Below are 14065 nucleotides of genomic sequence, written 5' to 3'. Positions count from 1 at the left end.
TAGAGAATCCTAAAGATGTTACCAGAAAACTACTAGAGCTAATCAATGAATTTGGTAAAGTTGCAGGATACAAAATTAATGCACAGAAATCTCTTGCATTCCTATACACTAAAGATGAAAAATCTGAAAGTGAAATTAGGAAAACACTCCCATTTACCATTGCAACAAAAGAATAAAATATCTAGGAATAAACCTACCTAAGGAGGTAAAAGACCTGTATGCAGAAAACTATAAGACACTGATGAAAGAAATTAAAGATGATACAAATAGATGGAGAGATATACCATGTTCTTCGATTGGAAGGATCAACATTGTGAAAATGACTCTACTACCCAAAGCAATCTACAGATTCAATGCAATCCCTATCAAACTACCAATGGCATTTTTCACAGAACTAGAACAAAAAATTTCACAGTTTGTATGGAAACACAAAAGACCCTGAACAGCCAAAGCAATCTTGAGAACAAAAAATGGAGCTGGAGGAATCAGGCTCCCTGACTTCAGACTATACTACAAAGCTACAGTAATCAAGACAGTATGGTACTGGCACAAAAACAGAAACACAGATCAATGGAACAGGATAGAAAGCCCAGAGATAAACCCATGCACATATGGTCAGCTTATCTTTTTTTGTTGTTGTTGTTTTTTGCAGTATGCGGGCCTCTCACTGCTGTGGCCTCTCCCATTGCAGAGCACAGGCTCCGGACGCGCAGGCTCAGCAGCCATGGCTCATGGGCCAAGCCGCTCCACGGAATTTGGGATCCTCCCGGACTGGGGCATGAACCCATGCCCCCCGCATCAGCAGGCAGACTCTCAACCACTGTGCCACCAGGGAAGCCCTAGTCACCTTATCTTTGATAAAGGAGGCAAGAATATACAGTGGAGAAAAGACAGCCTCTTCAATAAGTGGCGCTGGGAAAACTGGACAGGTACATGTAAAAGTATGAAATTAGAACACTCCCTAACACCATGCACAAAAAAACACCTCAAAATGGATTAAAGACCTAAATGTAAGGCCAGACACTATCAAACTCTTAGAGGAAAACATAGGCAGAACACTCTTATGACATCAATCACAGCAAGATCCTTTTTGACCCCCCTCCTAGAGAAATGGAAATAAAATCAAAAATAAACAAATGGGACCTAATGAAACCTCAAAGCTTTTGCACAGCAAAGGAAACCATAAACAAGACAAAAAGACAACCCTCAGGGGCTTCCCTGGTGGCGCAGTGGTTGAGAGTCCGCCTGCCGATGCAGGGGACACGGGTTCGTGCCCTGGTCTGGGAAGATCCCACATGCCATGGAGCAGCTAGGCCCATGAGCCATGGCCACTGAGCCTGCGCATCCAGAGCCTGTGCTACACAATGGGAGAAGCCACAACAGTGAGAGGCCTGCATACCGCAAAACAATAAAAAAATATAAATAAAATAAAAAATAATTTTAAAAAAAGACAACCCTCAGAATGGGAGAAAATATTTGCAAGTGAAGCAGTGGACAAAGGATTAATGTCCAAAATTTACAAGCAGCTCATGCAGTTCAATATCAAAAAAACAAACAACCCTATCCAAAAATGGGCAGAAGACCTATATAGACATTTCTCCAAAGATATACAGATTGCCAACAAACACATGAAAGAATGCTCAACATCATTAATCATTAGAGAAATGCAAATCAAAACTACAATGAGATATCATCTCACACCAGTCAGAATGGCCATCATCAAAAAATCAAGAACAATAAATGCTGGAGAGGGTGTGGAGAAAAGGGAACACTCTTGAACTGTTGGTGGGAATGTAAATTGATACAGCCAATATGGAGAACAGTATGGAGGTTCCTTAAAAAACTAAAAATAGAACTACCATACGACCTAGCAATCCCACTACTGGGCATATACCCTGAGAAAACCATAATTCAAAAAGAGTCATGTATCAAAATGTTCATTGCAGCTCTATTTACAATAGCCAGGACATGGAAGCAACCTAAGTGTCCATCAACAGATGAATGGATAAAGAAAATGTGGCACATATATACAATGGAATATTACTCAGCCATAAAAGGAAACGAAATTGAGTTATTTGTAGTGTGGTGGATGGACCTAGAGTCTGTCATACAGAGTGAAGTCAGAAAGAGAAAAAGAAATACTGTATGCTAGCACATATACATGGAATCTAAGAAAAAAAAAAAAGTCATGAAGAACCTAGGGGCAGGACGGACATAAAGACACAGACCTACTAGAGAATGGAGCTGAGGATATGGGGAGGGGGAAGGGTAAGCTGTGACAAAGTGAGAGAGTGGCATGGACATATATACACTACCAAACGTAAAATAGAAATAGATAGGTAGTGGGAAGCAGCCGCATAGCACAGGGAGATCAGCTGGGTGCTTTGTGACCGACCACCTTGAGGGGTGGGATAGGGAGGGTGGGAGGGAAGGAGATGCAAGAGGGAAGAGATATGGGAACATATGTATATGTACAACTGATTCACTTTGTTCTAAAGCAGAAACTAACACACTATTGTAAAGCAATTATACTCTAATAAAGATGTTAAAAAGAAAAGAAAATGTGATACACACACACAATGGAATGTTATTCAGCCATAAAAGAAGGAAATTCTGCCATATGCAACAACATGCAGGAAATTTGAGGGCACTATACTTAGTGAAATAAGTCAGAGAAAGACACGTATGATCCCACTTAAATGTGGAATCTATAAAAACCGAACTCATAGAAACAGAGAGCAGATTGTCAGGGGCAGGAGGTGGAGGAGAAAATGGTAAAGGTGGCTAAAGGGTACAAATTTCCAGTTATAAGATGAATCAGTTTCTGGGGATGTAATGTAAGGTAATGTTCTTTATGTGAATATAGTTAACAATACTGTATTGTATATTTGAACGTTGTCTAAGAGAGATTTTAAAAGTTCTCTCCTCACAAACACACACAAAATTGTAACTATGTGAAGTAATTGCTGCATTAACTAACCTTATTGTTGTAATCAGTTTGTAACATATGCATGCATAAAATCATTACATTGTAACCTTAAACTTACACAACGTTATATGTCAATTACATCTCAATAAAGTTAGAAGAAAAAAAAGTGACTCTAGTAGTAATAAATTTTGGTCTTCATAAAATGTAAGTAAAAAAAAAACCCAAGGTATTTTTGCTATGTGAGCCCTCACTATCTGAACCCGGAAATCAAAATGACTTGATTTTGTGATAAGACGGGGAAAAAGACAACCCTTGCTAGCTACACTTGCTATCCAAAGTCGGAAGTAAAACAGATTTAGATAGTAACAAATACATATCTTCCTACATAATAATATCTATAAATAAAGAGAGTAAACATCTGACCTTTGACTGTTTCATCTACCTCTCTAAAAGTGTGTATGTGTAAGAGAGCAAGAAATTCTCTTTGGAAAAATTGATTATTATTTTGTATGAGGATCACTTTACATTTAGACACATAAAGTGGTAGATATTTATGATAAAATATAATGCAGAATGAGTGTTTTAATAGCACAGGAAGGGCTTCCCTGGTGGCACAGTGGTTGAGAATCCGCCTGCCGACGCAGGGGACACGGGTTCGTGCCCTGGTCCGGGAAGATCCCATATGCCGCGGAGCGGCTGGGCCCGTGAGCCATGGCCGCTGAGCCTGTGCTTCCGGAGCCTGTGCTCCGCAACGGGAGAGGCCACAACAGTGAGAGGCCCGCGTACCACAAAAATAAATAAATAAATAAATATAATAGCACAGGAAGAGCAGTTTACACAAAATTTTTTATACTGCATGGTCTCTATTGTGTAAGAAAACAGTGCCTATTAAAAAGACTGGAAAGAAATATACCTAAATGTAACCAGGATTGAGTAATAATTTTTCTACACCTACAATCTTCTCTACATGCAAATTTTTCATACTGTTATCTTATTTCATTTGCAGTCAGGAAAATATACAATACTGATTTTAATACAACATGATAAGTACTGTAATAGAGATATTAAAAGTTTGATATTGGTACCAGAGTACCAATTTTTTTGAGAAGTTCAAGTTAAGCTCTGGAAGGGAAGATGCTTCAAATATAGCCTAATATAATACAGCAATAGTTGATCAGAAAGAGGATATATTGTACTTGCAAATGCCAGAAAGTGAGAACATGCATGCGCCACTAGGGGAATTTAAACAGTTCCATAAGACTAGAATACGGGCTGCAATAATGGTAGGAGGAGCAGGAGGGATAAGTCTACATACACATGTTGGGGCCAGATGCTATACAAAGTAGTTTCTAGAATGAAGAAAATCTAAACCTAGCCATCCTAGGCTAAGATGTTTCAATGCTTAATTTCAATACTAAGTAAGTCCTGACCTATAACAATCATATTTCCTTTAAATACTTAAAACTACTTTTTCTCCTTTAAAATTAAATCAGAGACTGAGATTTCTTGACTATGGCAGGGGAGAGGCTGGCAAATCCACTCCTCAGTAGACAACTATTACAAAGAACACAATCATCAAACACAACCATTTCAGGGCTCAAACCTAGGCAAACACGTTGCAAAGTGTTCATTCATGAAAACCAGCTAAATCTTAGCTAAAGACAGTGGGGATCTGTGGTGTCTTTGCCTGAAGCCACTCTCATCATCCCCACCCTTTGCTCAGTTGATATGAAAGTTCTTTGAGGACAGAGCTGGCTGTGAGAAACAGCAACTTCCCTGTTGAAAGGGGTTAACGGGTATTTAGAGCAGAGGGTGAAAAACCCACAGAACAATGTCAGTAAAAGTAACAAACATGGTAAGAAACAAACAGGGCAAGTTAGCAGCTATGCTAGCTTCAGGCTGCAGTTTTGGTTGGCCATAGCTGTAGACTGGAAGACTGGTCAGAAATTTAGAAATTCCAGAAATATCCTGGAAATGAGAGAGGCACAAAAGGGCTAGATAAGCTTTCCACATAGCCTTGGCTGATTGGGAGGCTAAATGAACATGCACGGGAGACCCATGAGGGCCTGATGGAAAGCAAAAAGTGAGGCAGACTTGGAAACTGCCTGAATTTTAAATGTACTCCCAAATAAACACACATCCACTGGCAGAGGGTGGGAGCCTTACAGGCTGGAGAGGTGTTTGAGCACAACCTCTGACCTATCGTTGACCTCTAATCTGTGCAGACACAGGTACAAACCGTAGGAAACCAGCCTAAAAAAATAAAAATAACAGTAATGTACAAACTACCAGGGAAACAGACCCCACAGATTAAGTGTAGGGAGATTACTAAAAACCACCACCACCACCACCCTCCTTGGGGAAAAATCCAAATCAAGAGTTTCTGTAACTTCAAAAATATATTGGACAGTTTTCAACAAAAAATTATGAGACATGCAGAGAAAAACAGGAAAGTGTAGTCCATATTCAAGAAAAAGAGCAGTAAATAGATTCTGAGTGAGCCCAAATGTTGTATTTAGCAAAGACTTCAAATCAGCTATTATAAAAATGTTCAAAGAATTCAAAGAAACCACGTTCAAAAGAGTAAAAGGAAAATATGACAATAACCTAACAAACAAGGTAATCTCAACAATGAAACAGAGACTATAAAAAAGAACAAAATAGAAATTCTAGGGTTCACATTTTTCATATGTACCTGTTTTTGATAGCACTGTTAACTATATAATTTCTTATGCTGGTCAATATTTTAAAAATATTTAAGAATGCTCATAACACCTGAGTTATAAGATGTTTAGTAACTCATGCTTTGTAAGCTTTGTAGTAACCTTTGAATAAAGGTAAAGATTTTTTCCTACAGAACTAATCAAAGGTATATTAATTTTTGAATGAAACTGCTTATACCTAAATAGATAATATTTCAACATGGTATAAAATCAAAGTAACCAAAGGTAATGTTATGTTGATATCTACAGGTTTGGAAATGTTTTAAGAGATTAATTTAATTTTGTTTCCATGGTTAGCCTGCAGTGTCTATTAGGAATGTTTCTAGAATTATTCGAGCTTAACATTTTCAAGAGAGTAATACAATATTACTTGATTCCACAAATTTATTCTGGTACTAAGGTAATAAATAATTTTAATACTATTAATAATTAATTGGATTATAATACATACACAATGAAATATTATTTAGTCATAAAAAATGGGAAATTCTGCCATTTGCAACAACATGGATGGACCGTGAGGTCACTGCACTAAGTAAGTCAGACATGAAAAGACAAATACTGTATGATCTTACTTCTATGTAGAGTCAAAAAAAAAAAAAGTCAAACTCATAGAAACAAAATCAGATTTGTGGCTGTCAGATCACAAATTTAGCGACTGGGTGAAAGATACTTCCAATTATAAGATAAATAAGTTCTGGACATATAATGTCCAGCATGGTAACTATAGTTAACAATACTGTATTGTATATTTGAAAATTGCTAAAAGTTCTCATAAGGAAAAAAAATGGTAATTAGGTGAGGTGAGGGATGGTTAACTAAACTTACTGCAGTAATCATTTCACAATATATACATATATTAAATCACTTTGTTGTACGTGTTAAACAGTGTTATATGTCAATTATATCTCAATAAAACTGGGAAAATACTCATGTACTTATTAAATAAAATGTATGCTTATATGCATGTATATATAGTACCAGCAGGCAGATTTTTATATTGAAAATAAAATAATGGGAATTGGTTCTATTAATAATCTTCCATTAATTCCTTATTTGTGATTTGTCAGTGGATAGCCACTTTAAATTTAATTTAATTGGATTTCACTGTTTTATTTGTATTACCATAAAATGTAACATTTAATGAATGATTCTTTCTCATTTTTAGTGAGAACAATCAATGTTGTGGAACTACTAGTTTCCCAGATATCCCTTAAAATTTTATGCTACTTTCCTACCTAATAATATTACAAATTTACATTTCTCAGACTAACATACTACCAGAGAAGCAAGCAAATTGCCCACTACTTGGTATAAACCATTACACTATTTTATATTATTAACACAGCTATCCAGGATAATGTTAATAATCTAAGTAGAAAAGTATACTTACTCAGTTATAAATTCAGGGTTTGTAAAGCTGAGGTTGGTTAAATGACCTTCAAGTTTAGAAGATTCATGCGTATTTAAGGCTGGAGTGGTCTTAGTGGTGAGTACAGCTCTCTTTTCATCTTTTTCAAGTGCTTTTCTCTTCCCACCATTTTGGAAATATTCTCTGCATACACTACAAGGCAAAATAAAGTTATATTTTAAAACAATAGGTATGAATATAAAATAAAATGGAAAAATATTAACCTTTATTAATCAAATTGGGAAATTTTCAAATGATAGTGTCCAATTTTTTTTTTTTTTGCGGTACGCGGGCCTCTCACACTGTTGTGGCCTCTCCCGTTGTGGAGCACAGGCTCTGGACGCGCAGGCTCAGCGGCCATGGCTCACGGGCCTAGCTGCTCCATGGCATGTGGGATCTTCCCGGACCGGGGCACGAACCCATGTCCCCTGCATCGGCAGGCAGACTCTCAACCACTGTGCCACCAGGGAAGGCCTGCCTGTATGTTTTGCTGAACTTTATTCTTAGCTAAAACATAAGCTTAGATAACTCTGTTATTCAGTGACAGAATCCAAAAAGAATAGTAGTCACAGTTAACTCTGAGCCAGCTCTGCTGGCAGTAGACAGTTGTTTTTCAGATCTCTCCTGGTTTATAAAAACAAAGTCATACATATATACACTAATATATATAAAATAGATAACTAATGAGAACCTGCTGTATAGCACAGGGAACTCTACTTAGTGCTCTGTGTTGACCTAAATGGGAAGGAAAACCAAAAAGCAAGATATATGTATACATATGGCTGATTCACTTTGCTGTACAGGAGAAACTACCACAATATTGTAAAACAACTATACCCCAATAAAATATATATATATATATGTATAGTTATCACACAAAAGAGAAGCTCCATTAAACTATATCTAATTGCTGTTAAAAAAAAAAGTCACAAAATCAGGTTGCCAACATATTAAGAATCATGCTATTTGCTCTGAAAGAAGAGCATAAAAATCTGGTTAAGGTAAAAATGGTATCATATTATAAAGGTATACATTCAGAGAGAACAAAGGTTTGAACATAATAGTGATTTTTATAACACTTGGAAATTATTCCTGTCCATCAAGAGACGACTACCGCTTGTCCCAATTCTTATAATATAAATGGATATTAAAATGCAGATTTATCAAGATGTATTATTTCAAGCTCATTTAGTTTAACCCATATCAGGTTGTTATCCGTAATCAGAAACGGATGACTGGCATTAAGATTAAACAATTTTATTCATACCTAATACAATTTTAGGGTGAAAACAGTAGGGTACCATGCCTGGGTATGTAACAGGACAATAAACATGAACGACAGAATCAACTCAAAACACTTACTAGCTATTAAAGACAAGAAACTTAAAGGAAGGAAGACGGGTATGATCTGCCCCTGGCCCTTGAGCTTACAATATGACAGGAAATACATACTTAGACAATTAACTGATATACTTATCAAAGCTTAAAGTGAATGTAAATGGAAACTAAACTAATTTTCTTTCTTTTTAGATTCTTAAACCACGTTATTATTCCATATAGCTCATACTATGAACAAGCTAGACTATTTTTCTTCATAGACACTGTTTGGTGCAGTTTCAAAAACACATGGCTAGAGAAGAACTGAAAAATTAATTTAAAACTGATTTCTGCAAGTACAACTATGGTGTGTAACGGAAAAATGCTCATTTCTCCTCACACTTAAAGGATGCTATTAGTTCAATTTCAGTTTATCTAAATATCTATTAAAGACTCCTTTAACTTATCCTATGGAGATTTAATTTTAACTCAAATTATATACAGGAGTTGAAACTCATTTATCATTAATCAAACATTTATTAAGTACCTATCATGTGCCAGGCACATAGGTGATAGAAAAACAAATTGAAGAAGGCATTGCTGCCCTCAAGGAGCTCATACTAGTGAAGGAGACAAATAATTATATATTGGGTTGGCCAAAATGTTTGTTTGGGTTTCCAAAAGAAATTTTTGGCCAACCCAATAGTAAAGAAAATACAATTGATAAATACCTAACACCCAATCTAAAATCAGTAGTATAAGCTGAATTTAGGAAGATAAGTAGGAATAAATCAGGCTAGGAAGAACGTTAGTTAAGGAGGAAAGTGCTTTCCTGGCAGAGAGAACAGCATGAGCAACAGCATGGAAGAGAAAAGCATCATGGATCCCACAGATAGACATCAGTTCAAGGCATATGAAATTTAAACTGCCAGGCAGAAAATGGATGGCTGGACTCATAAGTGAAAAGGCCCTAAGGCCAACACACATATAGAGAGGAATGACAGCCACATGACACTGGAGAGGTAAGCAAACTTCAGATCATGCAAGACTGACAGGCCTATTTAGGAATGTGGCCTTTTTTAGAAATCTAATCTAATGACAGAAATGGTTTAGTGGTTTCTTGGAGTGGGGGGTGGGCTGACTACAGAGGTGTACACTAGAGCTTTTTAGGGTCATGGAAAAGTTCTGTATCTAGACAGTGGTGATGGTTACACAAGTGTAAACAACTGTCATTACTCACTGAACTGTGCACTAGAATGGGTACAGTTCATTATTACAATTATAATAATACAATTATTATACAGGGTATAATAATTAATATTATTTAATATTTTATTGAATATTAATTAAACCTCAGTAAGGTTGATTGAAAAATATAGCCTGAATCACCTTGGAATTAATACTAAAAATAATACCTTTATCATATAATATTTCACTAAGGCATGAAACACAAGGGTAAAGAGATTGCTTACCTTTCTATTAGGTGGAACCACAAAGAGCTGCTGATATTCAATAGTTCTTGACCCACAAAAACTGCAATTTTATGTGGTTCAATCTCAATGTTACCTAGAGACTTGACTGCAAAATACTTAAAGGGCTAGAATTCCAGATACTCATAGGATAATAACCACCATCTAAACCCCAATCTCCCTACAAAACTTCCAAAAAATATACAAATCATTAGGAAGAGCAAATAAAAGCACACCTATGGCATAACTAGGAAACAGGAATAGCACCTTATTTTACATGTAATTGGGGAAATAAAAATCTGAGGCCAACTGAGTTGGCTTTGGAGTTACCCAAAGTACAGAGTCAGGAAGGTATGATGGGGTCTTAGGGGTGGCACAGAAAAATAGATAATACCAGCTAAGGTTCACCACAGAGAGAGTCCAACTCTGAATGGAGAGATCTTAAGACTTATGGGACGTAGTGAAACAAAGCATTAGGCACAGGAAGACCAAAAGGAAAAAGTTTGGAAAGTATATGGGAAGGGCTGTCACCAAAGGTGAGAGCCCTGTGAAGATATTATTTCTGAGGGAGAAAGGAAGCACCTTGAAAAAAGGGGGTATCTCTGGAGGTGTGTTGATGAAGGGAAAGAATGAAGCAATTAAGAATAAAGAGCATACTGACATAAGTTAAACCTATTAAAAATTCATAAATCAGCCAAAAGAGGACAATATTTATTAAAGAAACTCCACTTTCATATCTGTAGCAATCAAGCAAGGATCTTTGGAATTAAGAAACAAAGCAAGCAACCAAACCTCTACCTATACGTCTAGAGACAGTCCAACATAAAAGACAAAACACATAAAAGAAATGTCCAATGAATCCAGCAATGATACAAGTTTCTATTAGAAGGGAAGAGAAAGATATCAAAACTTTTCAGTGGATGAAAATTCTCAAAAACATAGAAAATAACAGCTATAAAAGAGAAGAAAATTGTAACATAACACTTCAATATTAATTATATATAATTAAACAATGCAGATATGAAAAAACATTTCAAATTTGAAATTAAATAGAAAACTGAGGATAAAGACAAACTACATAAATAGATATTCCATGAATATGGATAGGAAGACTCAATACTGTCACTATGTTAGCTCTTCCCAAATTGATTTATACATTCAACACAATCCCAATCAAAAGCAGAGCAAAATATCTTATAGATAAAACAAATGGATTCTAAAGTTTACATGGATAAGCAAAGGACCCAGAATAGCCAACACAATATTGAGGGAGATGAACAAAGTTGGAGGACTGACACCATCTGATTTCAAGACCTAATATAAAGCTATAACTATACTATTACTATTAGTAATCAAGGACAGTATGTTGTAGGCAGAACAATAGACAAATAGATCAACGGAACAGAAGAGAGAGCCCAGATATAGATCCATGTAAATACATTCAACTGATCTTTGACAAAGGAGCAGTGGAGTAATACAGTGGATTAAAGACAGTCTTTTCAACAAATAATGCTGGAACAACTGGATATTGACATGCCAAAAAATGAACCCTGACACAGACATTACACTCTTCACAAAAACTAACTCCAAATGGATCACAGACCTAAATGTAAAACACAAAACTCTAAAACTCTTGAGAGTTTTATAAATTTTTAGGAGAAAATCTAGATGACCTTGGGTGTTATATCTAAAAAGTCATTGCCAAATCTAAGTCACAATCCTTAAAAGAAAAAATTGAGAAGCTAGACTTAATTAAAATAAAAAACTTCTGCTGTGCAAAAGACAATGTCAATAGAATGAGAAAACAAGCCATAGACTAGGAGAAAATATTTTCAAAAGATATATCTGATAAAAGACTGTTATCCAAAATATATGAAGGACCCTCGAAGCTCAACATTACGAAAACAAAGAACCTGATTAAAAAATGGGCAAAAGACCTAACAGACACCTCACTAAAGAAGGTACGGATATCAAATAAGCATAAGAAAAAGACGCTCCATATCATGTCATTGGGGAAATGCAAATTAAAATAGCAATGAGATACTACTACACATTATTAGAATGACCGAGAACCACAACACTAACACCACCAAATGCTGGTGAAGATATGGAGCAACAAGAACTCTCATTCACTGCTAGTGGGAATGCAAAATGGTATAGTCACTTTGGAAGACAGTTAGGTAATTTCCCACAAAACTAAATATATTCTTCCCATATAATCTAGCAATCAAGTTTCATGGTATTTCCAAAAAGAGTTGAACACTTACTTCCACACAACAACCTGCACATGGATGTTTACAACAGTTTTTTTTTTAAGATTTACTTATTTTTTAAAAATTTATTTTATTTATTTTTGACTGCTTCGGGTCTTAGTTGTGGCACACAGGATCTTCGTTGAGGCATGTGGGATCTTTCGTTGTGGCACAGGCTTCTCCCTAGTTGTGGCGTTTGGGTTTTCTCTCTCTAGTTGTGGCGCATGGGCTCCAGAGAGCATGGGCTCTGTTGTTTGTGGCATGCAGGCTCTCTAGTTGAGGCACTCGAGCTCAATAGTTGTGGTGCACAGGTTTAGTTGCCCCGCGGCATGTGGGATCTTAGTTCCCTGACCAGGGATCGAATCTGCGTCCCCTGCATTGTAAGGTGGATTCTTTAACACTGGACCACCTGGGAAGTCTCTACAGCAGTTTTGTTCATAACTGCCAAAATGTGGAATCAACCAAGATATCCTTCAGTAGCTGAAAGGATAAACAAGCTTTGGTTCATCTAGACAATGGAATATTATTCACCACTAAAAAGAAATAAGCTATCAAGCCAAGAAAGACATGGTGGAACCTTAAATGCACATTATTAAGTGAAAGATATCAATATGAAAAGGTTAAATACTGTGATTCCACCTATATACAGGCAGAACTATGGAGACGGTAAAAAAGTCAGTGGTTGCTGGGTGCAGGGGGAAGTTGGGGGGAGAAGGAATTAACAGTTGGAGCACAGAGGATTTTTAGAGCAGTGAAACTGTTCTGTATGATACTATAATGGTGGATACTTGTCATTATATATTTATCAAAACCCATAAAATATATAATACCAAAAGTGAATCCTAATGTAAACTATGGACTCTGGATCCTAATGATGTGTCAGTGTGGGTTCATCAACTGTAACAAAGGTAGCACTATAGATGGATGTTGATTGTGATGTGACTGCCCATGTGTGGGGTCAGGGTGTATGGGAACTACCTGTATTTTCTGCTTAATTTTGCTGTGAACGTAAAACTGCTCTAAAAAAATAATGACTATTTGAAAGAAAAAAAAAAAGAACACAGAATAGATATCATGTGCCTCCTAATGTAGTACCCTGAGAAGGATACAATATCACCTATGTGATATTCTTGCTAATAATATGCTTAACTTGAACCTAATCACAGAGAAACAACCATACAAATCCAAACTGAGAGACAGTCTGTAAAACTTTGACTTTACAAAATGTCCATGTGATAAAAGACCGAGAATTTTCCTAGATTAAAGAAGACCAAAGAGGGATAACAACTAAGTGCAATGATACACACTGAAGTATTCAGGAGCAAAAGTCTTGTGATTTCTGCAACTGACTTTCAAATGGTTCAATAGAGAGTTAAGGGAAAAGGCGAGGGGGGTGTGGTGGGGGGAGAAAAAGGAGAAATGATACAAAATGAGGCTAAAATAGAGCAACTTTTTTTTTCAAAACTGAAGGAAAGAAAGTGTGAGTCAAGGATATTATATCCAGCCAAGTTATGCATCTTGTAACAAAACTACAGAAAAATAGCTTTTGGTATGTAAGAACTCATAGAATATCACAGTTGCAAGATTATTAAAGCATGAACTTCATCTATGAGATGACTGGGAAATGTTGAAGAAGAGGCTGGTAGAGAATAAAAAGCATTAAATGAATTAAAAAAGGATACTTTATCACGCTGAAGACCACAATTCCCAGTGAAGCCATGTACTATGTATCATAGCAGCCATCCTCACAAAGCAGAAACTCCATGAGATGCATGGAGAAACAGGCAAAACTAAAAACAGGGAACATTAACACACAACTCTCAATCAAGTAAATGAACAATAAGTAAGGTTACAGAAGCCCTAAACAGCATAATAAGGTTTATCTTATCACTACATAACAAACTTCACTCTCTCTATTCTTTTTCAAGTGCACATGGAATATTCACAAAAATTACCACATACAT

General features: G+C 36.3%; 1 protein-coding gene across 1 annotated transcript in view; it reads right to left on the bottom strand.

The window, feature by feature from the left end:
- BMT2 (base methyltransferase of 25S rRNA 2 homolog) overlaps nt 1–14065 on the bottom strand; it is a 102594-nt gene that overhangs the window by 63244 nt on the left and 25285 nt on the right. Inside the window, exon 3 of the mRNA XM_059074596.2 lies at nt 7046–7216. Coding sequence (XP_058930579.1) covers nt 7046–7216 — 171 coding nt within the window. The remainder of the gene's footprint in view (nt 1–7045; nt 7217–14065) is intronic.

Source organism: Kogia breviceps, chromosome 9 (genome assembly GCF_026419965.1).
Source record: "Kogia breviceps isolate mKogBre1 chromosome 9, mKogBre1 haplotype 1, whole genome shotgun sequence".
In the NCBI taxonomy this organism is placed as follows: domain Eukaryota; kingdom Metazoa; phylum Chordata; class Mammalia; order Artiodactyla; family Physeteridae; genus Kogia; species Kogia breviceps.
Note: the sequence above shows the minus strand (reverse complement) of the source record. Positions and strands in the feature narration are given on the sequence as shown.